This window comes from Synchiropus splendidus, chromosome 16 (genome assembly GCF_027744825.2).
Source record: "Synchiropus splendidus isolate RoL2022-P1 chromosome 16, RoL_Sspl_1.0, whole genome shotgun sequence".
NCBI lineage: Eukaryota > Metazoa > Chordata > Actinopteri > Syngnathiformes > Callionymidae > Synchiropus > Synchiropus splendidus.
Window position 1 is genome coordinate 7187028 of NC_071349.1, and position 26727 is coordinate 7213754.

The following is a 26727-nucleotide window of genomic DNA, read 5'->3' on the forward strand; positions in this document are numbered from 1 at the left end:
GACTTGTGCTTCAGTTGAATACGTAATAAGTCCACCTGCAACACAGAAGGCTGACACTCTGGAAAAAGTACACGTGAATCCTTGATACTTGATGCCCTAGAAGTGAGAATGTATGTATCTAGGTGATCAACCACCTTGCTTGGGTGTTTTGCTCAACACTAAGGAGACTTTGAGACCTGGTATTCTCCCAGAATAGCTTGAGGTAGTTTCTGGGTCGCAAGTACTGATGCCTCTGTGACCTGACCCACTGGCGGTGATGAGATCTGGGTTAAAACAAAGGGTTCAAGAATAGACTACCTTATTCCTTCATGCTCCGGCAACCAATTTTTTGGCAAAAGAACGACAATAATCTACATGTTCGGAAGCAGTAAATGGACACGAGCATTATGACCTCAACTTTTAGTTTCGTTCCCCAAACAAAGAAGTAATTCAGGATATCTGGATCAAGCCTGTTCACTGTGAGGTTCAGGGTGCTGGATTGAGAAGGTCTCAGGGTTAAGAACCTTTACTTAGTGACAACTTGACATTTTATCACTTCAAATCAAAGTGAAACGCTACACTAATCCCCCTCGTTTGGAGACAAGCGTTGCCAGATTTGGACGTCTTTTAAGGCTTAGGGGTAAAAGGGCCTCCAACGTCCCTTTCAAAGTAGCCAGCTTCATATCTCCTCGATACGAGAGGCTTAAGAGCTGTGAGCATTTATCACTCAGTGAGCCGCCTATCTAACAATAAGCAGTAATTGCTCATGCAGTCGAGTTGCCGTCAGTATTATCGGAAGCTCTGCGGAATCTCTTGGAATCCTGAGTCAGTCCACACAACGGGTTGACCCCTAATTCTCCACTGTGTTTTGTAATGTTGGTGGAAAAACGGAGAGCTCGCGTTTGCTCTTGTTGAGATATTGCAGTATTATCAAGAGATTGCCGGGGCTTTGTGAAGTGTGCAGGAGTTGAATTGAAAAGCACAATTGCTTTTTCTGTTCCGCGGCGGTTCTGCTCTGCACAACTTTTGGAAGCAGTGGACAGATTGTTCTTTGGCTGCTTTTGTTCCAAGATAACAAAAAACACAAGGAAAGAGAAAGTGAAGGAGAAAGAACTAACAATGCAACCTTCCAGACGCTATTCAAATCAAAGTTTCTCTGTAAACAAGAGTTTCTGTTCCAACAAATTTTCATCAAGTGCATCACTGAAAATGCATAATTTTTGTTTGTCCTTGTCAGAGCTGTTAATGATCCCCACCCACCTCCACGGAGATGCAAGAATAGGAAGGCATTTTTTGAGGGGTTTTCATGGGGACGGTTGAGTAGGTCACTTGAGTCAGGGTCGTGGATCAGACAGTAGGCGACTGAAACCTTTTAAACCTGTTCACCCTTCTTTTAAGAAGCTGAGGGAGAGTAGTGGTAAACATTTACATTATAATACATAACATTTACGGTACATCTACGTTCCAAACTTCATCTTTGATCACAAGCTTTGGGTAATGACCGAAGGACAAAACTGTGGATACAAGCGGCTGAAATGAGCTTCCTCTGCAGGGGGTCTGGCCTCAGCCTTAGGGGCAGAGTCAGTGGCATAGACATCCGGGAGAGACTCATAGTAGAACCGATGTGCCTCTGCATTGAGAGGAGCCGGATGAGGTGCTTCTGTTAAGGATGAGTTTCATGGATGAATGTGAACATGAAGAGGCCAGGTGTGACCAAAGGCTTAATGGTTTAGACTCTGGACTGGATCTTAAAGGTGTGGAGTGTTGAAAACACATTTCCTCTATGAAGTAACGTTCATTATTTTTTGAGCAGCGGTGTTTCGGAAAACCCTATAAATAACTGTACTGTGCTGTTCAGTAGATCATGGCTCCTCATTCATGACTTGAAAACCACATGGCCTTGATCTGAAGGCGGCTCAATCTCAGTTTACACAGTAAATAAATCTTGAGTCATGAATCTAAAATGTTCTTTATTCAAATTGACTTTTGACATCAGAAAGCAAGTACATGTCAATCATAAAACCATTATTATGAGTGTCTTCTGAGAAGCCTGGCATCATAATTATCCTCTTCCTCATCATCATCATCATCATCATCATCACCAGCTCTGGAAGGACGCCGCCGCTGATTGACGTCGAGGACGATAATATGCTGCTGGAATTTGAGAAAGGTCCCCGACGGAGTCTTTCCCATTTGTCTCCGGCTTTAACTGCATTCACTAAAGGGTTTTACCGCGCCTCTCTACATGGGGTTAAAGTCCCAACACTCACACACCAGTTTACTTGTGCATTTGGATTCATTTGCATTTCACCTCAATCGACTACTTAGAGTGTGTTTGGTAGAAATTCCTAATTGCATATCTTCTCAGTCTCTGGTGCTCCATAAAGATAGAAAGCAGAGTAGCCGGACCCGATAAACAAGTGCGCTGCTACTGAGAACACACTGGTCCCCCAGGCCGACCGGCGATAGCAATTGAAGTTAATTACAGTTTAGATCATTGTATTTACACAGAGAGGAGAGCAGAGAATAAAAGTCCCATCTGAGCCCACTAAGGTGATATTTCTACATCTATACTGGACCATGGTGAGTATGAAACATTATATTTTCACATTAGACTCTGAATGCTTGTATTCATCTGGGACGCATTTGAATTTCCAAGGGATGTAAATGCACCTAGAAACCCATTAGTATCAAGAGATGCAAACAGATAGTATTGCGAAACTGGATGTGTGATGTTGTTTCTAGAGACCAGTTGCCATTTGCAGTACAGATTTTACTTTTAGGCGTTCAGAAAAGACAATATAACTTGCTTGAAATGTGAGCGGTTTATGCAGCAGCGATAGCATTAGCTCATTTAACATGTTGGCTTAACGGTAGCTCTAAGAAATGCTGAGGTATTTTAATAAAACTCTCTGCATTGGTATAAACTTCATTTAATTTGGATTTACAAATTTCCCCTGATGGGCAACAAGAACTGCTGGTCACGTGATCAGCTCTTGCAGAAACCACACTGTCTGACTATAATAAAAACAGACATTCAAATCACTTTAATAGATGCTATTTTTTGTGACAACAAAATTTGTTGTTCCTTTTTATCCTGCATTGCTTCAAGACACAGTGCTGCATAGTAGGATGCTTTGGACCCCATGGTTGCGCTACAGGGTCCTCCAAATAAAACTATATATTTTTGCATTTTCCGCGAGCCAATATAATTCTTTAATCATGGAAGTTAGTTGTATGCTGTGTGAAATGCTCTGCTTTTCTAGTGTTGTGAAGTACATAACATATCACTCAATTGTTCCTGAGTGACGTAAGATGCTGAGCTAGCATCGTGATGAAATGAGTGTGCATTTATGTTGCAAAGAAGTAGCATAGCTGGATGGACAATGATATTCTGCATCTTAGGTAGCCATGGTTTTATGGCCATTTTCCTGAAAATGTTTTTTTCTTCTGCCAAAACACCTACATTTGTGCACGTCTGATGCCCCTAGTGGATGGTCCAGTGTGGTCTTAGAAATCAGAAACTGTGAGCCAGTACTAGAGACAAAGGTTTCTTGGTCTGTTGTCTGATGTGTCTTTCTGTGTAAAACTGCTGCAAGCACAAGACCAGTCAATCCTGAACGATAACTTGAACAGATTGGCCAGGATCTCTCTCAACCCATGTGAGCCATATACCCCTCAACTGAAGCCCTTAGATGCATTGTCATTGAGAGGCCTCTGGTTGTTTGTGTACCTCACCAACAGCCGTGGTCAGTAACTCCTCCCCGTCTAGACAGAGAACGACCAAAGCAACTTTGATTAACTCCCAGTGTGTGGCGAGAGGAAACAACATCAGCACCGTGGTCAAGAAATAAATAGGCCGCTGGATGTGACAGCTCCTCACATTTATGTGTGTGTGCGTGTGTGTGTGTCCAGGCGTCAGTCAACAAAACACACACGGAGGAAAAAAGACCAGGCAGCCAGAGGAGGGGTGAAAGTTCATGAGCGACTGCCTTTCCAATGTGGTGTGAAATGTCTCGATGACAGTGGGGTTTATTACGAACATATATGCAAGTGTGTTTGAAGGGTTGCGGGGTCATCGCGAAGTAACTGCTTATTATCACCTCAATATTTTTCTTATTATGACAATTACATGCTCCGAGAACGAATTAAGCGATACGGGACGCTGGGCGGAGCGGTGACAGCTATTTGGAGACTCAATACACATAGCAATTTGCAGCCCAGAGCCAAACAAATTGGATTTGGGCCACGTTGGATCGGGGCCCCAGATTGTTGGGTGTTTGGATTCGAAGACCACATGTCTGCTGTGCTGGTTAGCTGCATGTCTGGCTTTGATTTACTGCAGATGACTGCAGACTCTGGAACACGGGTGGGCACCAGTTCCTGTGACACCAGAGACTTATGCTGCCGTCAGGTTGCTTCAGAAGTGGGAAGTCGGAGCTTGGAATGACGTCACAGCCGAGTTCAGTCTGTTCTAGTTATTGGAAAAGAAGATATTTTCTTTGTCAGGTATTCACAGGATTACGAGGAAAAACTTCTACTTCCTGTTTATGGTCGAGGAAGCCATCTTGGATTGCAAACACAGGATGGTGAGAATTTTCCCACTTTCTGAGTGAGAAATCTTACATAGAGTGACGTCACCGTGGGGGGAATGTCCGCGGTCCAAGTAGAACGCATCATTACTGACCAAAAAATACATAATAGATGTATTAGCAACTGACTGACAGCCTTTCCAGGGTCACCCTCACATTCTGTCTAATAAGTTTTCCACTTTATTATTATTATTATTATTATTATTATTATTATTATTATTATTATTATTATTATTATTATTATTATTATTGTTGTTGTTGTTATTATTATTATTATTATTATTGTTTTGAAAGGCATTGTATTTTAGTTTCAATATTTTTACAGTTACAAAAGTAAAAAACAGTGTGAATATTTTTGAAGATTCTCAGGGAAAAAAAATGTTGTTATTCTTAATGTAGATAAATAACAAGTCATGTGGCGAAATTTTATTCCACATTCAAACAGAATTTCAGCGACAAATTTTTTAAAAAATTTAAAAAACGAATACAAAATAGTCTGTGATCAGTGATATATCGATCGATCGATGGATGATGTGTATTCAAAAAAAAAAAACAAAAGACAAGATGGTTTGCTTGAATGAACGTTTCACTCTCAATACACTTGGAGCCCTGGATGGGTTTAAAAGGTTTTCTCTGTCTGCTTGTCACCTTTGACCTGCTGATGTGCAATGTGTTTTGGCAGCAGCCCCACAGCTGCACTCAAGTGTGTGTCCAGCCAAATGGGTCCAACAGCCTCTAAACAAATTACTGGTACACGATTTGCCACCTCTCAAAATGCCACTGGAAAATTTGGCAACGGGATATAATTAGGTTAAATGCAATTATTCCCATCCATTCCAGTGATCAGGCCGCGGGCAAACAGCGGAACATTGCACCTGACCAGTGTTGGAAAAGTAGAAACACCGGCTGAAGCACGCTGATCAGCCCGACCTGCCAGGAATCCGGACTAGAAAGTCCATTGCTTCAGTCTGGAGTGTGACTTTATTGAGTCAGACAAGGATTTGGTAGCAAGGGTGCGAAAGGAAGAGAGGAACAGAGAAGCCGGCGTGCGTGCTTCAGTCGAGCGTGTGGGGATAATGCCAGGCGACAGGCTGGCAGAGCGGGTGGGCACTCACATCGGCATGATGGAAAACAAAGGCTTTGTGTTTCTCCAGTGAGATCGCATTAAGCAAAACAAGCCGTGGACCGACTGTCGGGTCGGTGTCTGCTTCACAAGCTTGGGATGGGAAGAGATCGGAACGTGTTACTGCTGCTCTCTATCTGCTGATGCTAGCATGCTAATGAGTGCTAAGACCTGCCGTGACCCAAATAACAAATAACGCCGTAAGATTCATTTCAATGCATCAACTTCATCCACATTCATTGTGTTCATGTCGTCATGCAACTCGGGTGCTGTGTGTTTTGGAACATTGCGTTTCACACATCTCAGAGTGTCGCTATATGGTTATGTTTTGTTTTGTGGCCTGAATTCAATAAATTTGAATCTCAAATTTTGAGATTTTTTCTGGACCATACATTTTATTGCGATGCCACAGCTTCTTAGCTTGACATCCAAAAAAGGGGGCTTCCTCTCTTTTTATGGCTGGTTTGTTCAGTTCAACCAAGTAATGTGCCACCTCTGGTTTTCACCATTTCTTTTGACTAAATGAGAGTCAGTTCTTATTGGAAAATTGCATAAAAAATATACAGTATATATATATATATATATATATATATATATATATATATATATATATATATATATATATATATATATATATATATATATATATATATAAATTTTAATTAAAATAATGTTGTTTTTGCCACTAACTACATTTAGTTCCACCTATTGATGCATCCATGGTGAATGAAAAGTAAATAATTTTCAAGCAATGTGATTAGAAAGGTCATAAATATAGCTCCTGATGCCGCTTCGATATCATGTTAAATAAAGTTACATCAGTTTATGCATGACCTCTAAAACCTTACATTACTTTTTTTTTTTTGCTATTTAAAAAACAGTTATTATTTATTGCATCACTCAAACCGAATTATTTCTATTTAATTATTCTAGCTTTCCTGTGATTCTTTTGGTAACTGGGTTATTTTCTACTTTTCTCACCTCAACCTTTTTCAATTCAATTTCAATTTTGAAAAAATGGTTTTCCCCACCTTTTGTAAGCATATGCAGTCGTAAAGGGTTTTGGGTTCGTTTGTCTTTTGCTTTGAGTTTTGTTCCCTAGTTGAAATAATGGCCAAAAAACGTTGATCCTTGCTGGTCTGGGTTCAGCCCAGTTCCCAAACCTCATTGATAAATAGCAGGAGTCGCAGTGAAGGGTGGACACAGGTGGGACCAGCTCCGAGGTGAAAGGTTGAGTGGAGCAGGTAGGATCAGCTGGCAGATGCATCCTCACATGTCAGAAGCAGACGGAGAGACGGGGTCACTCACAGGTGATTTCCCCATATTCGTCTCCAGCTGGGACTCCGTCGCTCCGTTCTGTGTGTCAAAACGTGCTTGATGTGAGCTCAGCGGGGGGCAGCCATCACATCACATCACTGTCTTCCATATCTATTCTCTTCTCACTCACTTTTTAATCTGCATGGCCAGACTTTGTCTGTCTGAGCCGAAATCCACGGAAGACTAAGGCGACAAAGAGAAATTCCCTGTCTTCCCAAAACTGACCTCAAGTCTCTTTTGCTTTCAGGATCTCTCCGGGTCCATTGATGACCTCCCCACTGGTACTGAAGCTGGTCTGGGCTCCACTGTCAGCAACAACAACAGTGGCCAGGGCGAGCAAGGCAACTCTGCCAACCAGGGAGCCTTCTCCCCTCATGCCTCCCCTCACCTCCACAGCCAGAGGAGCGGCCCTTCTCCTTCTCCTGTTGGCTCACCTGCCGGCTCCACTCAGTCCCAGCACTCCCGGTCTGGCTCCGGGCCCATCTCTCCAGCCAGCGGACCTCCAGCCAACACCTCCACCCCAGGTATTGTCCCCATCAGATCAAACACAGTTGATCAGATTTCCACTCACTTTACTTTGTTTATTCACCACAAATAACTGGCACTGATCAAATCTTTCCCCTGAACCGGACCCCGTGCTGGATTTTACATCACGCGCCGCTGTGTTGGAGTCCCTGGGAAATTTACAAAATTGCTTTTCAGCTTAAAGGGAAATTGCTTTGTGCCATCCGACAGGCAGCTGCTGTTTGAAAACAAATTAGAGAGACTGACTTTGACAGATAATAAAAAAATGACACCCCTGACTGAGGCGCATTGATAACCTTTGAAAGGCGATGCTGTTGCGTGCTCATCGTACTTGGAACACCTACATTCCGGCCTGACCTTTCCAGTTGTCGAGCTATTTGATATCATTTAGGTTAAGTATGTGCAGCTAAAGAGTGTTTTTAAAAGGTCACGAGGAAGTGTGTTTACGTATGCACACAAACACTTGATCCCAGATCTGATCTACTGGCAAACAGCTGAAGCAAAGAGGCTCAGAATTCACCTCCCCCCGAACACCACCGCTTACTGTGGGGGCCGTCTGCCTTTTAGTGTCGTACTTTTGGTGCAGGAACATCCTTCCCACAATACTGTAGGTGGTCCAACCTTTAGCAACTGAGAACCATGGTGTTGGACTTAGAGGTGTTGCATCATATTTGTAGAGCAAAGACCATCCATTCATGCTGTGGATTAGATGTTCACCATAACTTGCAAACTTCTCTGTTAATACTAATAATCACAATTATTGTGATTATCACGTTGTGTTATTGGTGACAAAATGTCAATTTGTAATGACTGTGAAGTACTTGTTTTGCAAATATATTGATATCTATGTTTACTTTTTCTCAAGTCAAGAAGTTTTTGCCTTTTTGTTTTTCATTTTTTGTACTTTCGTTAATAAGAAGGTGGGATCCAAGTAACCCAATTCGTCTTTTCAATCACGGTGTTAGTGAAAGTAAGGAGCTACAGACTGAGAAGAGTTTGTAGTTTGACACCAAATGTTCAGTAACAAAATTTAAGTCGGTATTGTGTGAATTATCTGACAGTAAACATTGTGTGGCCTAAGCTAAGTTTTGAAGAAAAAAACTTCACATATCGATCCAACAGAAAAAAGAATCTTGAATCTTTTATCACTTAAATATCATTTTTATAATATATTATTTCTTTTTGTTTAAAGACTATTAATATGAATCATAAACAATGGAGGATATTTTTAAGTGATGAATGTCTTAGCAACAGAATCTTAGGTTAAAACAAGTAAATATGATTTAAATGGCACTTTATTGCAAGGTAGAGCTTTTTCTTTCATATGTTTCATTCATCTATTTTGAAGGACAAACTAATACTGCTAAAATGAGCATTACTTATTAATAAAAGATATATAATTCATAAAGAAAAAAGGAAGAAGAATAAAAACTTCCAAAGAATGAATATTTGATATAGAATTGAAATTGCAATTGGGCTTTTGCTCATGAAGGCCACATGAATACAAACAAATGGCCACATTTAGACACATCACACATTATGTTTGATCAAAGCATCTGCTCAGGGGTGTGGAATGTCATGATGAAAACATATTTGTAAAGGCTGTTACACGATGTAAATTATAATGCCATAGCAATTGTAAACATGGTATCATGTTAACAACACGAAATGAAAATCTTAAATAAAAAAGTCAAATATAAAGCAGTGAGCGGCATGCGCGCACGTGTGTGCGTGCTCTTCCAGCTCGACTGTCACTCGGCCACCTCTCTGTCTGACTGACCGCTGTATCAGTGAGTCTCAGGCCTGTCACTCACACCCAGGCGGGGCAAAGTGTCTGCACTGAGATCCCAGTGTCAGCTCCTTCTTCTCCTCCTCCTCTCCTGCCAGACACTTGACTGACATTAATGAAAAACCGGGACAGTGGTTATGCCGACACTCGTGTCGGGGAATCATGTCGGGAATCGGGATGAGGCAGGAAGTGAGACTGATTGTGATTAGGAAGGAAATATTTTTAAATATTCCCCGCGCCTTAATAAATGATGATCAAGTGTGAAGCAGCAGCTGTCATTTTTAGCAGCTTTAATACAATCAGTATGTATTAGATCACAGAGCCGTCAGCTTCGTGCAGATGCCGGAGAGCTAATGTGGTTGGGACTCATCGGATATCGGCACTTTGTCGGAACTCCATAAGCTTTGGCTGTTGTGAGCCTGGCACAAGATAGAAGACTCTGTCTTCCACCTGTTTTGAGCAATTTCCAGCGAACTGTGGGCAGACATTTAAGCTTCATGGTTGTCAAAGAGGTGAGTCACCCTCAGCACTCACACAATCTGATGTAAAATCCTCATGAAATATGGGGATACCAATATATATATTGCTGTCTCAGACACGATACAAGTCAAAACACTACACGATGTAGCTGGTGTAAGCTTGCTATAGAGAGTCTTCCCTCATAAGGCAATCACAATAAAGCTGTCCCAAAATACCGTTTACGATGCAGCCTCCCAATTCAGCAATGCATCTGCTGTTTTACAGTATAGCAGTCATACATCTCAATTGGAGTCCAGCCATAGCAATTCAAATGTAGCTGCTGTTTTATGAAGTGTTTAAATGTGACTGTAATGTCGGAATAGGTGTCATAATATAAAGAAATACGACATAGCTGTCCCATATTAGCGGTTCAATTGTACAGTGTTGCGGTCTTGATGTAGCAGTTCACCTGATATTGAAGCAATAAATGTTACTGGCCTATTAATAACAACACAACGTGCAGTAAAGTGCCGATAGCAATGTACTTAAAACGTGCTAACTTCTTGTTTTTCCCTGAGATGTCCCCGTGTCGCAGTTAGGCTCGCTCTTGCAGGTGAAATGTGTTGTAAGTACAGTGTTAATACTAAACAGAAAATTGTAGTTATAAGATAAAACTGTCTCTTGTATTAATAACACAATGCAAGAGTATTGTGTTGGAGTTACATTAAGAACAGATACAAAACGTGTAATGACTTTGCCATTAACCACGAGTTAACTCACCTTTAGTGCGATTAATAGAAATTCTCATCTATTGACAGCCTATTAACATCAGTGACTGGTCGCAATACAGCAATATAATAATCCAACAATATGCTTTGCAATGGAGCCATGGCAATAACATTGAAGATTAGGTGGCCATTATAATGAAGCGGTCCTTAATGTAACAATGAATATCTGGTGGCAATTACATTATAGCGCTCTGAAGGCAAAGCAATTGCTATGTAGGACTCTGTTTGTAGCAATTTATATGTAGCTAAAGCACCATTGCCGTGTAATGACAACACCTAAATATATCCATTGCAATAAAGCTGTCGGAATTACAGTCCAGAAATATGGCCATTATTGATAGTACAGTTAATAGTTAAGCACAAGGGCGCCTCTTGAATGTATTTGCAAATTCATATCTTCATAACTAGCATGTATAGGAGTGTGTGTGCATGTCACATCGCGGCAGTGACTGTGTTTGAGTCTCATTTGGTGGACTGATGTGACTTGTCACATGGCTGACGGGACACGGGACACACACTACCCTTGACAGCGGTCAGAGAGGAGCAATTTCATCATGTCATCCTTTCACCTGGCTGTCAAACGCACGCTGAAAAAATAGCGGCGCGCGCACAGGTGAAGCATACATAACTGCACATGAACACTTACAATTTATTTCATGATTTCACGCCGCGGCTATACGGCCGCACCTATAAATCATATATAAGCTTGGCGGCTTGGATGAGTGGCAAGGTTGTCGACGTGTGTGTGAGAGAGAGAGAAGGATACAGAGGGGAAAGAGTGACAGATTGCCAGCCGATCATACAGCCGTACACTTGCACAAATCTATCTTGTCTGAGCTGCACGGCACGCTTGTGATTCCCTCGTCTCCGTTGACTTCTCCTCGCCCTTCTCCCTTGTCTGTCTTTCTCCCTCGCTCGCTCCGTCTCCGTCTCTCCATGAAGTAAATCCAATACACTGTAACATTATCCGGGCCTCGCCTTGCTATTTGGATTCTCTCCCGGAGCCAAAAAGGCACACACAGGGCCAAATTGATTTTCCTGTTGCGCTAGATTTGTGACAGTCGAGCAGAAATCACATTGCTCAACTGCCAACCCTTCCCTCCCCTGCCTCCTCTTTGTATTCACACACACATACACACCTTCTCCTTAAGCAATTCAGCGAATATTTTTCTCCTCGCAAGAGACTTAGGGGAAAAGGCAAGGAAACGTTTGTCTCTGGTCCAGATTGATGCGGCGAAGAACGTTGCGCTTCCATTAGATTGTTAGCTGGAAGCTAAAGGCACAAGTGCGTATCTTAAAAATTTAATTTGTTTTCATCAAACTGCATTTATGTGGCAATGTTCACAAACAGTCCTGACATGTTGTGCACCTGTGCAACAGCGCTTCGTGCCTGACTGCCGTCACGTCTACCGAAAATACAACCGGTCTGAGCTGAGGCATAATCTTCACACAAACACACAGTTGCTGTGAGGATGGAGCTGATAAGGCAGAAAGAGGAACATGCTGTGAAGGAAAAGCCAATAACAAATCTGAGTGGGGCCTAAATGTGCCTCAAGATTGTCTGCTGCATTTTTCAATGTTGACATTTAAAACACTGGCAGAAGGTTGCAGAACGACTGTTTATATTGTAGTGGTTGGTGCTGCAACCTCACAGCAAGAAGGGTCGTGGGTTCTAATCCAGTTTTAGCTCTGACTCTGGGTTTCTTCTGAGCGCTCTGGAGTTCCTCCACACTGGTTGTCTGTCTACAGTAGTGTGCTGTGATGGTCCTGTCAAGGGTGTCCCTCACCTCCTGCCCTCCATAACCCCAGCTCCCTCTCACCCCAAATAGAAGAAGACAGTGAGAGACCAATCTAATTGCTTGTGTCAAAGCATGAGTTTCTAAAACACCTTTTTCAGAGAGTGTTTTTTTCACATTGAGAAAGAAAAGAATTTACAAATATTGCAGAAGACATGCATTGTAGTAAAAGAAAATGTGGTTAATTAAATTTGTATGGTTTTAAAGTAATAATGCAAAAGTAAAGAAGAGTCATATGAAAGGGAAAAACTATATTCCATTTAGTCATTCAAAATATTTCTGTTGTTCTGGTTGTAAAAAGCACTAACGTTTCTTCATTATCATTTGTATTTGTGCAGTTCTGATGATGGCTGAGGCTTCAGTTGCAATTAAAAAAGCATTTGTATAATTTAAAACCATCAGATTAATGTGGGTGTAAATATGCAGACTAACCAAACACTACGTGGATTGTCGTGTTTGCTTAAAAAGCTGATGCATATATGTGTATTTGACTCGGGAATAGAAAGTTATAGTGGAAACATGGTGACATGGCTCTGTGAGTCTGAAACTCCAATTATGATAAATATGAGCAAAAACCTTGGCACTATATGAAACCAATATGGTGCTCTTGCATGGCTTGCACTAATATTGCAGCACCCAGCTACATGTACCATAGTATTACAGTACAGTATATATTGAGGGAAGAGGAACAGGTTTTCACATCCACCATCACTGTTACTCTCCCAGCACTCAAAGTTTCTGTTATTTTAAAGGTGTAGAGCTTGTTTACATTGACACCACACATCAGCCGACAGGATGCACATCTCATTGTCAACACCGCGCAGAATTTGCCCACTAGATTTACACACTAGAGTATGTCTATGCATAGTTCCACAGACCCTTTCAAGCCTTCCCACCCACAATGACCTCAGTATAGTAAAAGATAAACAGAGGACCAAAGCACGCCATCAATACACCGTCGGTTCAAATCCTCTGAACATGGTCCCTGTGACTGTTTCTCTCCCTCAGTTATCCCCCTGACTCCGCGCACCCCTGCAAGTTTTATTTCTCGCTAAAGAGGTGGTCCTCGCAAGTGAGCGCACAGGAGAGTTTAAGCTGTTTATCTGAGCCTGGCTTTTACTCCTTGCAGGGCCTGGTAAAGGACAAAGAGGTCAGAGTGGAGGAAGCAGAGGGGGTGGAGAGATAGATACAGGGCGGAAGGCGCAGAGTGAGAGAAGGCCAAGACTCTTAGCTTAAGGGTCTTTCTCCCACCGAATTTCCTCTATTTATACTCCTTCTGTCCTTTCTTTACCCCCCCAAGCCAAGCTTGTGGTCTGTCTTTAGACTTCAGTTGAGGAAAAGCGTTAGTATCTGAAATTATGCTAATGAGATCCACATATTAAAAACAAGTTTGCAGCGATGAAGCTCCTCTTCCATTCTGTGGTCGAAGGTCAAGTGCGGATGCCTGGAAGCAAAGACAGTGATGACCTCAGATCAGCTTTGCATGATAAAAGTGGAACATTTAAAATACTGTAAATGACTTCCCTGAAGAGACGAGGGGAAAAACACATTTCTAAGCGGCACGATAATAGACTCGAGAAAGATGCCACAGGGATGCTCAACTGCATCTTCTATTTTTCCTCTGTTAGTGGTGAGAGTTATTACAAGAAAGCGGTGGGAGTGGGTAAGGGGGAGGATTTTTTTATGTTTTGCAGCGAGAGGAGCCAGGCAAGTTTTCTGGTGACACCACTCCCTGAGAGGCGGCGTGGTGGGAACACTGCCTGTGGCTGTCCCCGTCCCTCTCTCTTTTTCCTTCTCTCATTATCTTCATCGCTTTCTCTCATGTTCTCTTGTGTTTCACACTCCCTCATCTGCACCCTTTCCACCCCATCTCTGTTTGTCTCTGCTGCTTTCTTCCTGCTCTGAGCGATGCTCTGGTACAGGCCTCCCACAGAGGAGAAAGGCTGCGTTTCCAATCCTGTGCCTCTCTTTCTTGTTCCTCCTCATCTCTCCTCCAGCTCTTTCTCTACTTCTACCTTATCTTCCTCTTTCACAAACGTTCTCCCCCAAACTCCCTCGCAGCTCTCTCCACTTGATAGTGACTTGTGTTGTTAATACCAGTAAATAAATGTGAAGAAAGTCGTTCAGGCGTTTCTTAAAATTGTTATCATGAAAGAAAACCCTGTGGTTTACCAATATTTGTTCACCAGACAAGTCATTTCCCAAATATATTTTTCCTTCCATACCCGAGGGTCCACCTACAGACTCCTTGGGGACATACTGTGGGCCTTGGGTGCAGTGCATCGCACTCTCAGGTCCAGCTACCGAGCCAAAGATTTTAAAGAAGAAAATAGGTCCCACATCAACAAGTTGTACTTTCAGCTGTCATGTCTAAATGGTGCGGTTGAAGTGTAAAAGTACACATATACTGTAGGACTAAACAAGCTGAGATAGCTGCTGTTTATTCCTTTGTGAAAAGGGACAAGTTTATAACTACTATAAAAAAAAAACACAACATTCGAAGCAATTCCAATAACGCCCAAAAGGATGCTCCAATACTACTGACCGTAGTTGAACTAAGTTTAATGTCCTCTAGGGCATTAGGGGTTGCCACAACAAGTCACTGTCCTCCATCTGAACCAATGTATGCGTCCTCCCTGGTCGCACCTATCCTCTTCTTATCCTTATTTATAACCACGATGAACCTCAGTCATTGTCTTCTTCTTCTACTTCCCATATCTTACATACTTCATCTGGCATTTTCTGTGTCTCACCTCTCCACGGCAGAGTCTGGCCACCCTGACTTTTCTTTTTTGCCCATCAAAAGGCCCACATCTGCTCTAAATCATCATACTGTACATCATGGCTGGTCTCACGACTGTCCTATAAAGCTTCCCTTTCACTCTAACTGCTACTCTGCTGTCACAGATCACACCTAGCAGTGGTCTCCACTCGTTCCACCCTGTTTCCACTCTCCTCTTCTCCACCTTTAAACTCTGTCCATCACTCTGTATGACTGATACTTCAACTTCCTGCAACGTTCCCGCTCCTCATACTTCTCGCTCTCATTTACAGAAACATCTTCTGTCTACTGAGCTTCATTCCTCTTCTCTTCATCTCTTACTTCCCCCTCTCCACCTGGTCCTTCCATCTTACTCTCACACTCTCCTCTCTTGATATCACATCTCACTTGAGCAGCATCACCTGTTGCACATCCTTCCTTGCTCTCTCCATCTGCCTGTCTGTCTTTGGTGAAAACCTCCTCCTTGGTACCCAGTCTTTCATGAAACTCACCATAAGCCGCTGCCTTAGCCTTGGCAACCTTTCGCTTTGCCTGACCTCGACCCTCCAAGCGCCCTCCTTTGACTTTCTCTTAGGACTGTGAGGGGATTCTGGTTGGCCTCCTCGCTAATGTCAGTCTCTGTGATGATGCTCACACAACTTTATCAGCTGAGTACATTAATTTACTGATGAGAACAACCACTAAGTCAACCAGGTTCCGAAATACTCATCAGTTATTTAACGGAAATGATGGATAGCAGCAAGTTGCTAGTGATCACAGCCCTTAAAGCTAAGGACAGCAGACTCCCAACCTTATAAAAAAAAAAGGCTTGGGACCACGATGGCTCCAGCAAAACCATCTGGACACTTATTCTGAAGTTCCCATCATGTTCTTGCTTCTCTTATTCCCGCTCATTTTTCCTCCAGCGTTTTCTCCTCTTCTGCCCTCCCAGTTTTATCTTCTCTTTCCACACCCGTCCTCCACCAATCTCCCATGCCGTTCTCTCTCCTGTTGATGGCGCTTCGAAGTGAAACAGCAAAATGCCCTCCCCGCAGGCCACAAATTCACAGAGCACACAGCCTGAGCAGGAATAAAAAACTGAATGCTGCGTTAGCCGTTTAGAAGAATCCTATTCTAACTCCGTCTGACTGGAATACCCTAACAGCAGCACGGTGTACAATTATTCTCCCTCCCAGACACCTATTTTCTCCCTTTCGCTCACGCCGCCGCGCACTGTTCTGCATCGCGCTACCTGTTTTTCAGCTTAAGCTGCACTTTTACTTTACTTACAGTTGTTAGTCAGCGCGGGAAGTAATGAGGAACTTGGGAGAGCGCATGTTTTCGTACCGACAGCAGACCTGCATCCATCCCTTTCAGGGAGAAATTAACCCTCAGCTTGGAGAGGCATTGGTTTGCACCTATAGAGATCTTATTTCCTGCCAACGTTTATCCACCCTTGCACCCACCCTCTATGGACACAGAAAGAACTGCAGTTTGGGAGTATAGCCGTGTGTGAGCCTACAGCCTGAGGCAGCTTTCCATTTATTCCACGTATAGCTCTTTTCATTTGGGTAATTCAGCCCAAGGATGGATTTATCTGTGCATACTAAGTCCTTTTAAAGTGAAGACTACGATCATCCCAACCACTCCCAATGTTAGCTCCAGGTTTTAGAGAACAGTCTACACTTTGACCTTTTTGCAAGTGTGAGTTTCTCCAAGGGCACTGTTACCTAAAGTGCTATCAGTTTGGAACACGCTTCTGAATATTATGGATGATAAATGGTGTTCCTCTAATACACTAATCATAAGTAATGTGGTAATTACAGTGTTATTAATGGTCTAGCAACAATTGAAGCGTAATATGGTGGTTATTATCTGAAAAAATGTATACTTTTGGAACAGGTGTTTTGTCTGTTGATCTGATGAAAGCTGGTCTGTCTAAATGGAAACTAGAAATATTGCGTCTAAATATAGCCTGAGATTGATGGGTAGAAATCAGATTATAATTCATCATATTGCGTCTTCGAATGGGCTCCTGCATCCTATTTTCCACAACTAAACATTTCTTTCATCTGCAATTAGCAACAGTTTTATTCACTCAGCTCGGCTCTGCGTCACACCGCCTCCCAATCCCAGACGCTGTAAACTTACTGGGCCCCTGAAACAAAACACAAATGTGGCCACAAGTTTTCTTTGAACTCTCTCTGCATTTGTGTTTGGAAAAAAAAACCTTCAAAGCCCACACTTCAGCGCTTCAAAGAAGGCTTGGGGTTGCCTTGACTGTCTCCGCAGAAGGAATATTTCAAATGTGTTTTGCACAGGACCATTATCTTCCCGAAAAAGAAGTCCTGTTTCTTTAAGCTCTGTATATCACAAGTAGGGAGTAAGTGTGCCTTCTGAGTAAATTCATTTATTGACAGGCTTATTCATCCTCTTTGAGATTGTTTAATGCAGGGAAGTCTTTTTAAAGCTTAAGCTTCACAGATGAAATTGGAAAATTGTAGCTGCTAAAACTGAAATCACAAGTGAGGAAACGATGAATGAGGATCAGGATTTAAATGTGTTGTCAGAAGAGCCTTCTGGTCTTTGATTCTAAAAGCTGTTACAAAGTTGTGAGTCCTTTTTTCTGTCTGCCTTGTCCAGTTCCCACGTTCACACAACTGGGGAGAGTCTTTGGATGCTCAGTGACTCACAAAGGCTTTAACAATTACCAAGAGGTGATATAATACTTGCACAGTTGTGTTGGTCAGTGATTTTTTTTGTGAATGTTGAGCACAATTCTGTTCATATTCAAATTTGTACTCGCAATGTATATCAAGATGCATTTTGTTTTTGTTTTTTTTAACAATTTTATTGATTTTTTACGAAAGTCAAACCTCTGTCATGAACGCAGTTGTATTAGATTAGTTTTGACTGCCTTTATTCTTCCCACAATGGAGAAATTTGGGTTCTTATGGCAGAATACAGACCTGTAGAAACAAAAAAAATGAACATCATAACAAAAAATAAATGTATGTATATTAAAATGAAACCATGAACAGTGAGTCCAGTCAAGCATCTACCACTGTGCAACCTAACAGCAGTGGGTAGGAAGGAACGACAGAATCGCTCCCTCATGCAGCGAAAGTGTATATAGTGTTTTCGATCTTTTATGATCTAATATACATGAAATAAGTGAAGCATAAATAGTCCTTATTTTAGTATTGTCTTACATTTAAAATAAGAAGCAGGAGCCATATTTGAAATGTAAATGTATAATAATAATAATAATAATAATAATAAAACCTTGTGCTGTTGGGAGTAGTGAGATTGTGGGGTCTGACCGACAGAAGGAAGGTCCAAGGGGCCGGAGCACCTTCTGCTGCTACTTATTTACTTCATGAAGTTTCATCAATGCCTTTCTGTTAGCCATTATTTCAATCCCTACTATTACATTGTACTTACGTTTGACATTTCTGTGACTACTATACTTATAACATTGCTTATGATACATTACATACAGAACACCAATAATATAAAGCAACAAAATGTGCTTTTTTTTCATAAAATTCTGCCCTCAATGTCTATAAAGCCGAGTGGTTTTCTGATTCCAGTGTCACTCTTATGAGGAAAAGTCTTTTTTAAATGCATTTTGTATTTTTTAACATGCTGTAATTTATTTAAAAAAGAGCTGTGGATGTTATTGTCAATCACTGCTCCTAAAGTTTAAGTACTGCAGAATGCTACGCTGGATATTCGAGCTGGAAGGTTGAAATAAGGAAACAGATGTACTTTATTAAGTGCAAGATGGGAAATAACTCGGGAGATGATGACATTCTGGAAGACAGAATCGACAGCATTGATTAGTCGTGTGCCGCCAACTCATGATCTATATATGAATGTATAGTTAATATAGTACATTTATGTCTTCATAAGCAGAGTGAAATAACCAGCCTGGGTTTGTCTTCGCTGTTGAAATGGGTTTCCACTCACAGCACAGATATACTACCACCCCATGCTGACTTTTCAATTCAGTCTCAGCAGCACACAGAGAGGACCGCGCATCAAAACTGCACTGCATGAATTATTAATAAAACAGATTAATGTTGCTACGACTCACCACAGAGTCTGTTTGTTTTATTTGGGTGTAAAAATTTAATAGAATCTTGTTTTAAAAAACAAAGACGGGAAGAAGAAGAAAGCTCATTGTTCGTATCGAGCAGAGAGCCAAGTATTGTTTCTGCAGTAATTGGTGGTAAAATAATTATAAAGCGCTTCAAGCATTGCTTCTGCGTGAGAGATGAAGGAATGTTGCCACTGTCAAATGTTATTTGTCTTTAAACAAAGACAATAATCAGCATGTAGAAGAGCTTCTGATTCATAATGATGATGCATGGGGAGTTAAACAGAAATGATGTGTCTTGAAAAGCTCAAAATGTCTCCTGTGATGAGTAATAACAGTTATGAATATTACTAAAAATGTATTTTATATGATTTCCCTTTTTGTTTTAGGTTTACAAAGAGTGAAACATAATCTGCCAGACGCATATATTTCCACACAGCATGTAGCAGCATCCATGCCTAGTTTGGCAGCAAACTATATTTTAAATGACAAATGAAATATGAATTGAATTAATATAAAGAAAAATGTTGCTCTCTAATTTCCACTACCTTCATCGACACTTTCTGTAAGCCATAATTGTAAAACTAAAATTGGTGTTTTGCTATTTTTTTGCTATCAAGCATTAATTTAAAGACTTTTTCCTCTTTTTAGCCGCAAGTTGACAAACTAAAATGATATTCCATCTTTGAAGCGGAGCCTCTGGACCTGCTGGTGCGTGACTGCGTGTGTTTGTGAGCATGTGAGTGAGGGCAACAACATTGTGCCTCTTTTGTGTGTGTGTGTGTGTGTTTGGAAATGAATTGTCTGGTGTACTTGAGGGAGCTTATTTACACTTGTTTATCTGCACAATTACTTTTACATGTTTGTGTTTTCATGTGTTTGGCGGAGGCGGTTTGGTAGTTGGAAATGTTGTTTTTGCAGCTTTGTGAGAAGCAATTATGTCAACTTAATTTGGTTTGTTTACGTGGGGGTTATGTGGAACTGTGAGAGTGGACTCTGATGCGTGTGTAGCACTGTTGTGGCCTGGTATTTCTTTTTTTTTTTTTTTTTTTAACTTTACGCCTAATGCCAAACTGCACTGTAACAGTAGTGTAAGCCTTAGATTTACTAGCACTCATGTGGGCGGGACCGCAAATTCAAAAATATTCATTTATTAAATCAGTCTAACAAAGCAGCCATATTATACAGTAATAACATTTTAACATAGCACACAAACAACTAAACATTGGTTGAAAATTCAATTTACAGTCCAAAACTGACAGCAATCTCAATCATTTTCAAAACAATAACAGCATTATGTTGTGAATCATGTTGGTGAACTAAAATAAGGTAAACTTTTCGGACAGATGTATTTCCACTTAACATGTAGCATTTATGTTGATTAGAATTAATATAAAGAAAAATCTTGCTCTCTAATGGTAGTGGAAACTACCTTCATTTTCGGCATGTTTTTTTTTTTTTTTTTGTACATTTTTTTTATATAAGTTATATTTATGATTTATGTATTAATGTCTTAGATATTTGAATATATATATATATATATATATATATATTTATACACACATATATATATATATATATATATATATATATTTATACACACATATATATATATATATTCAAATATCTAAGACTTTTTTTAATTGTTTATTTTTATTTCAGTTTTTTTCAGTTTTTTATTTTTGTCAGCTGATGGATGTAGTACAACCTTAATCCTCAAGGAGTGCATGGTGTTAGTGAGTTGTGAGACACGCAGAGAGCTAAGCACTGCTCAGAGGCAGGTGAGTTTTATAAGTAGATTTGACGCAGATATGAAAACACTAGCTAGAAAATATACAGTATAAGTACTGCATCAATTGATGCAGTAGTTCGGTGTTTAAACATGAAGCTTAGCTTAGCTTTGTAAGCCAGCTAATGCTAGCCAAGCGCAAAGGATACTTTTTTTATAAAGGAGAGACGCTTTTGAAAACTCAAAATATGAGTGGTAAGAGCACAAAGTGCTAATGAATCATGTCAAGTGTGTGTCATTTGCAACTCGTGAGCGAGGGGTGAGCTGTTTACATGCTCGTCCACAGCAACTTCCGTGTTACAGTTCACTTGGAGCCATGGGTCCGAAACCCAAAGATGAAAGGTTAATTTGACATCTCGCGCTCCTGCTTTGGGCCAAATCAATTCCCAAAGTCTCTATCTGCGGTTGCCCTAATCAGAACCTCAACTCACTATCGGATTTCAATGGCACCGGCTCAGTCCAAAGAGCCGAACAAGCACCTAATCGATGCTCCCTCCATGACTCTGCTTTTCCGAGGGAGACTGCTCAGGGTTTAAATGCTTACACAAGGAAATGGCAAAGGGTCGAACAACTTGTCCTCTGGAAGTGCATCTGTCACGCAGTCCAATCCCCAAACTATTTCATGCTTAATTATTGTGAGATTGACTGAGAGCTTGTTTGTCAAGAGAAATCCTGTCCAATAGATCTCTGAAAATTGTTGTGCGCTACTTCTTTCATCAGAAAAAACAACGCTTGACTTTTCCTTCACCTGTTGCAGTAGGAGGAACAATTTCCTCGCCTTCTAATTCTATGTGCTCTGGTCCTCCTCTAGGTTCCAGCTTAACTCAACAGAGCCCTGGAAATGGACCAGACGGAGCCCATCCTCCGCCGATCACCCGCTCACCTATGGCCCAAGAGAGAGGTAATGTCCCTGTGACTGTAGGTGGATTGTGAGTTTTTGTCTCTGAGGGTGGTTTTATAACAATTAAAACCCTTTAATACCCTTTTTAATATCATAAAAGCTACTGTAAACGCACATCAAATAAATTAATTCTCCATCCATGTCACCTTCCACTCTCTATTTCACTCGGTAAAAAGCATCCAGGGTGGACAGACAAAGTGGACGGAGGGAGGGAGAGAAAGGTTGTGTCCCCACCTGCTGAAATCAAGCGAGAGATTTATTGCTGCCCTCTAATACCCTGAGCCCACCCCAGACCTCTGAAAACACAGGCATAGCTGTTGTTTTTGACATTTTCCTATCAAGGATTAAGCCCTCTGCCCTCCCCAGATGCTCAAGCCCCACTTTACTCGAGTGCCTTTTGCTCTAAGAGCCACTCTCGTCTCTTCGTTTGCATAAATCCACTAAATGCCCCCCATTCCTACGTTAACACACTTTCTCTCACGTGCCTCATTGTATGAGTGTTGTTGTTTTTGTTGGTGGACTGAGAGCTTCATTTGCCAGTGTGTGTGTTTGTGTGTGTGATTTGCGGGGTGGAGGGGAGGTTGGCTGAAAGAAGAGAGAGAAATCCTTGAATGTGTTATTTGCTTTTAGCACTGTCGGCACATTGTTCCTCTCCCCATCCATTTTCCAAGCAATTTAAAGTGCAGTATTACACACAGATTTTTTTTTTTTTTTCGCCCAGAATCCCCTCACTCTAATGGAAGCAAAACATTACAATAATGTCCTCGCTCCTTAAACCCAGCACTCGCAGCCTAAGCACTTTCAGGCCCCAATCGCTCTTTTCATCCCACACAACTTCTCTCTCTTTCTCTCTCACTCCTTTTCTGACTTTGTCTCTTCCTCCACAACTCTGAACCTCTCTAATATAGCAAAAACACTGCCTCATCTTGCACTTCCCGGCTTGAAAAATCCTGCCGCGGCACGCTTATTCAGAAATTCAGATAGTTATCAAAGTTTACAGGCGAGCGCTCCAAATCCATTTACTACTAATCTGCGACACTCGAATCCGTCCACCAACACACACGGCCATTCAGGCGACCTTTTCATGTCTGTGGAATATGGGGAGACCTTTTTGTGGGTTTTAAAACTCAACTGGATGGCTTTAAAGAGTGTCGCTCCGACGAGGATCCCTCCAAATGTCAATTTCTATGGTGCAGATGCATTTAGGCCCGGAGAGGCTTTGACACATGTGTTGACAGTCTGACTTGGAACATTATTGGAGCCATGCTCCAAGTGTGGGGAGGCTCAACAGACCTTAATGATGAGTTCAGAAACCGCAAAGTCGACAGTTTCACCGTGTCACCCCCCACTATAGCTGCAACCGCTTCATCAATGTAATTCAAAAGAAGTCACAACACGAAGAAGCTTTTTGGCGGCTACTGTTGAAGCAAAAGTCGCCGTTCCATTTTGCATGTTGACACAATGGTTCAATCAAATGTTTCCCCTCCTGCAGCAAAAATAGACTTAGACTGGCTTATTTTGTCTAAGCACGTGGGTTTTAGCTCCATAGCTGTGTAAATTAACTTTTGTCCGGAAAGCAGAAGTCTTCTGCACCTACTCTGCCCGATTATTGCATAGTTGGTTGTAAAATCTGGTGTTCTAACTGTGAAATTTAAGTATCCTCCATCCGCTCACTGATGTTTTACAGGCTGGGATCTGTCAATGTGAGCATTTGCAAGTAGTACTCGCACATGGATTGCTAAAAAACACGCTCATACATTCAGCACTGTTAACTCTGAATGTCAATGTGTTGGATTGTAGGAAGGAAAGTGCAGGAAACCCAGCAGAAAGTGAAAATGAGTCTCAAATAATATCCTGATGTTCAAGCAATTTTTTTGTAGTAAATAATATTTGGGTGAAAGTTGCAGCCCCTGCGTCTCTGAGTGGGAAGCACACCTGTGTTTGGCTCTCGGAATGAAAAGTAGAAAAACAAAATTGAATGTTCATCCTCCCTTGGCAACGTCCATGCCATGTGATGGTCAAATAAATCACGTTTCAAAAGTAGCTTGAGTGATGATAACCTGTGGACAACCGTGGTTTAGCTTAGCTCAAACGTACGGCTTGTGGACCACATGCAGTGCGTTGCCCTTAATTTATGTGGCCCTCATGACTTTTCATCATTGATTATTAAATGAATTCAAAATGTTACTCAATAGTTATTTTTAGGTTTTGAAAATGAAGACCTAACTTAGCAAAATAGTGAACCCCAACGCTATTAATAGATAGATTAAAAAGTTAAGCTGTTATTGCTCTTTTTGTATTACTTGTCCCGTAAAATTCAAAATATATATGTATTGAAAAAAAATATCTTGTAATAAGGTGTCTATTTACATGTTGTACCTGCAGTTCTGCAACTGAGATGTTCCCACTTCAACATATTCATGATCCACATTGAGAATAAAATGTATCTAAGCTTAAACACATTTGATCATGAATTAACATATTTATATATATGAATTTTCTGTCATGTTATATATAGTCATTTAAGGCTCTCTGTCTTCTTTCCTTTTGTCTTTTGGCCCAACAGTCCTAGTATATTTAATGGCCAAACCCTGACTATGACATGGAAAGAGAAAAAAATGACTGAAAATGATCTGTTCATTCATGAGTTGTGTTTACAGTATGTTGTAGCGTGTGTTAAACACGCTAAACCTAGTCATTTTAGACATCTGCAAATAAGCATCATTTTGGTGTGTGCTGTGTTTGTACTGCAGGATTCATGCCCAACATGCAGAGGAGTCAGCCTGGCTCACAGTTTCCCCCTCCTCCCTCTGGTCCACCTGTCTCCCCTCACCCAGCTTCTGGGGGTCCTGTGTATCCAGGGATGGGTCCCTACTCTCAAAGTGGCAGTACAGGTCCCTATGGCTCACAAGGATCACAGTACGGACACCAAGGTGGGAGACTGTTTAAAATGCTTGTCAAAATGACTCATCCTTTCTTTTTACATGCTCCTTCTGATTCACACATTTCTCGCTGAATTCACAAAAGACTGGAAAATGTTTAAATCCATTAAACGCTGCCAAGAAAAGGTCAGCTCATGTAAGATGAGTGCTACAAAGGAAGCATTAATTGAGAGATCTATTTTTGTCGGAAACAAAACTACAGAATTAGAAGCTTTTTTTGGCTCAAGTTAAGGTTTAATTTGTATTAGCCATGAAAAATGCAGGCAGACGGCGGTTCTGAGTGACCGGATCAGGTTTGTTCTCTGCTTTGGCCTTGTCCTGGTGAACACATTTGTCCAACACATTCCGACGAAGGCCACAGAAGAGTTCGCGCTCAGATGTAAGAGCCACATTTGTCTTCCCTGGCAACAATGGCCTCTGTTTCGTCGTCACTTTGGGCCTTGACATCGCTGCCTTTGGTTTGAAAGAGATTTTGTTAATGAGGATTCTGTTTCTGTATTCTTCTGAGTCCCATGGCCACAAAGAGCGACGGAGAGCTCCCTTATCGTCTGGTGAGTTTCACTGCCGGTATTAAACTCCAGCTCTCTGAGTCTGAGTCTCTTGCAATATTCATAAGACACTTGAACCTGAGACCGATCTTTTGGCCCGACTCGAGACGCTGAGGCAGGTCGAGACTAGATTATGACGGGCGGCTTCTTGTCAGCTGAATGACAAGGAAGGGGAAGTCAGAGAGCAGAGGATGCGGCTCTTAGAAATAGCTCCTCAGTCCCATTTATGTCTTCGACTATGCCTTAAAGGTGCATAGGATGTGACAAAATGAGGTAGCAGAGTAAATGTTTTTCAAAATTCTTATGGCGTTTTCATAGTGAGCAGAGGCAGCCTGTCCGGAATTTGTTAGTCTGTTATTGATTTTCGCCTTTTCACACACCGGTTCCTGAACACTTGAGGGGGAAACCTCCCAACTAAGTTCAGCGTGGAAAGTTCCTGCTTCTGTCAACAGACCAGATCAAACATTGCACCCGTTTCATGTTTCATTGTGTCACCTTGATAAACGCTATCCTCTGGCGTGTGTGCCCTTGTTCCCCAAAATTCCAGCTTTTCCCTCACATTCATTAATTGCCTTAATGCATCTGCTATTTGGACTCTCTTCTCCACCCACTCTAATCTCTTAATGTGACTTTGCCCGGGCTGACAGCCCAGAAAAGCAGAGAGGTTTGAAGAAAGAGGGAGACAGCCAGGCAGACGAGCCCGCTTGAAGCTCTGGAGGAAGATGAGCGTGAAATCTCTCTCAGATGACAGATGAGATGTTCCCATCAGAAACAGAAAGAGCAACTCAGTCTCCATGTGTTTGCATCACAAATATACTCAGGAATAGAATTCAAGCTTGTCTTTCAGAACCCAGGCGTTGTTAGAACCCACCTAGCGGCTCCCGCATGTCTGATCTGTGTTATCACACCGCAATAAAGGCACAATTTCCAAAACAGCTTCCATTTGATTCTGCCATTGCCAGACTTTAATTCGCAGTTCATAGTGTTCCGATTAAAGTCGATGTCTCTCAAGTCACCACTGGTCATTTGCAAGCATATTCCCAAACTGACCAACATCGCACGATTAAGAATGAAATTGTTATGTTTGCAGAACATCGCCAGCTCTTGTTATATCAGCTCGACCTGGAGGACAGCTGTTGGTTATCGTTTCAGACGGCTGCTCCATCTGCCTCCATTTTCTCTCCACAACTCACGATCAAATTAGCCATTCGCTGACACCAAACTGCACTTAAGCTTCCTGAAAGTGATGTTTTTGGCTGGTTATCCTAAATTTGGACATTAAAATGTGCAGCAATATTGGAGGGATAACACACACC

The 26727-nt window shown here is 41.6% G+C and overlaps 1 protein-coding gene across 2 annotated transcripts in view; it reads left to right on the forward strand.

Moving 5' to 3' along the window:
* arid1b (AT rich interactive domain 1B (SWI1-like)) overlaps nt 1–26727 on the forward strand; it is a 174162-nt gene that overhangs the window by 121367 nt on the left and 26068 nt on the right. For both annotated transcript variants that reach the window (XM_053845368.1, XM_053845370.1), the window contains exons 5-7: nt 7259–7535; nt 21832–21921; nt 24675–24854. In XM_053845368.1, coding sequence (XP_053701343.1) covers nt 7259–7535; nt 21832–21921; nt 24675–24854 — 547 coding nt within the window. The remainder of the gene's footprint in view (nt 1–7258; nt 7536–21831; nt 21922–24674; nt 24855–26727) is intronic.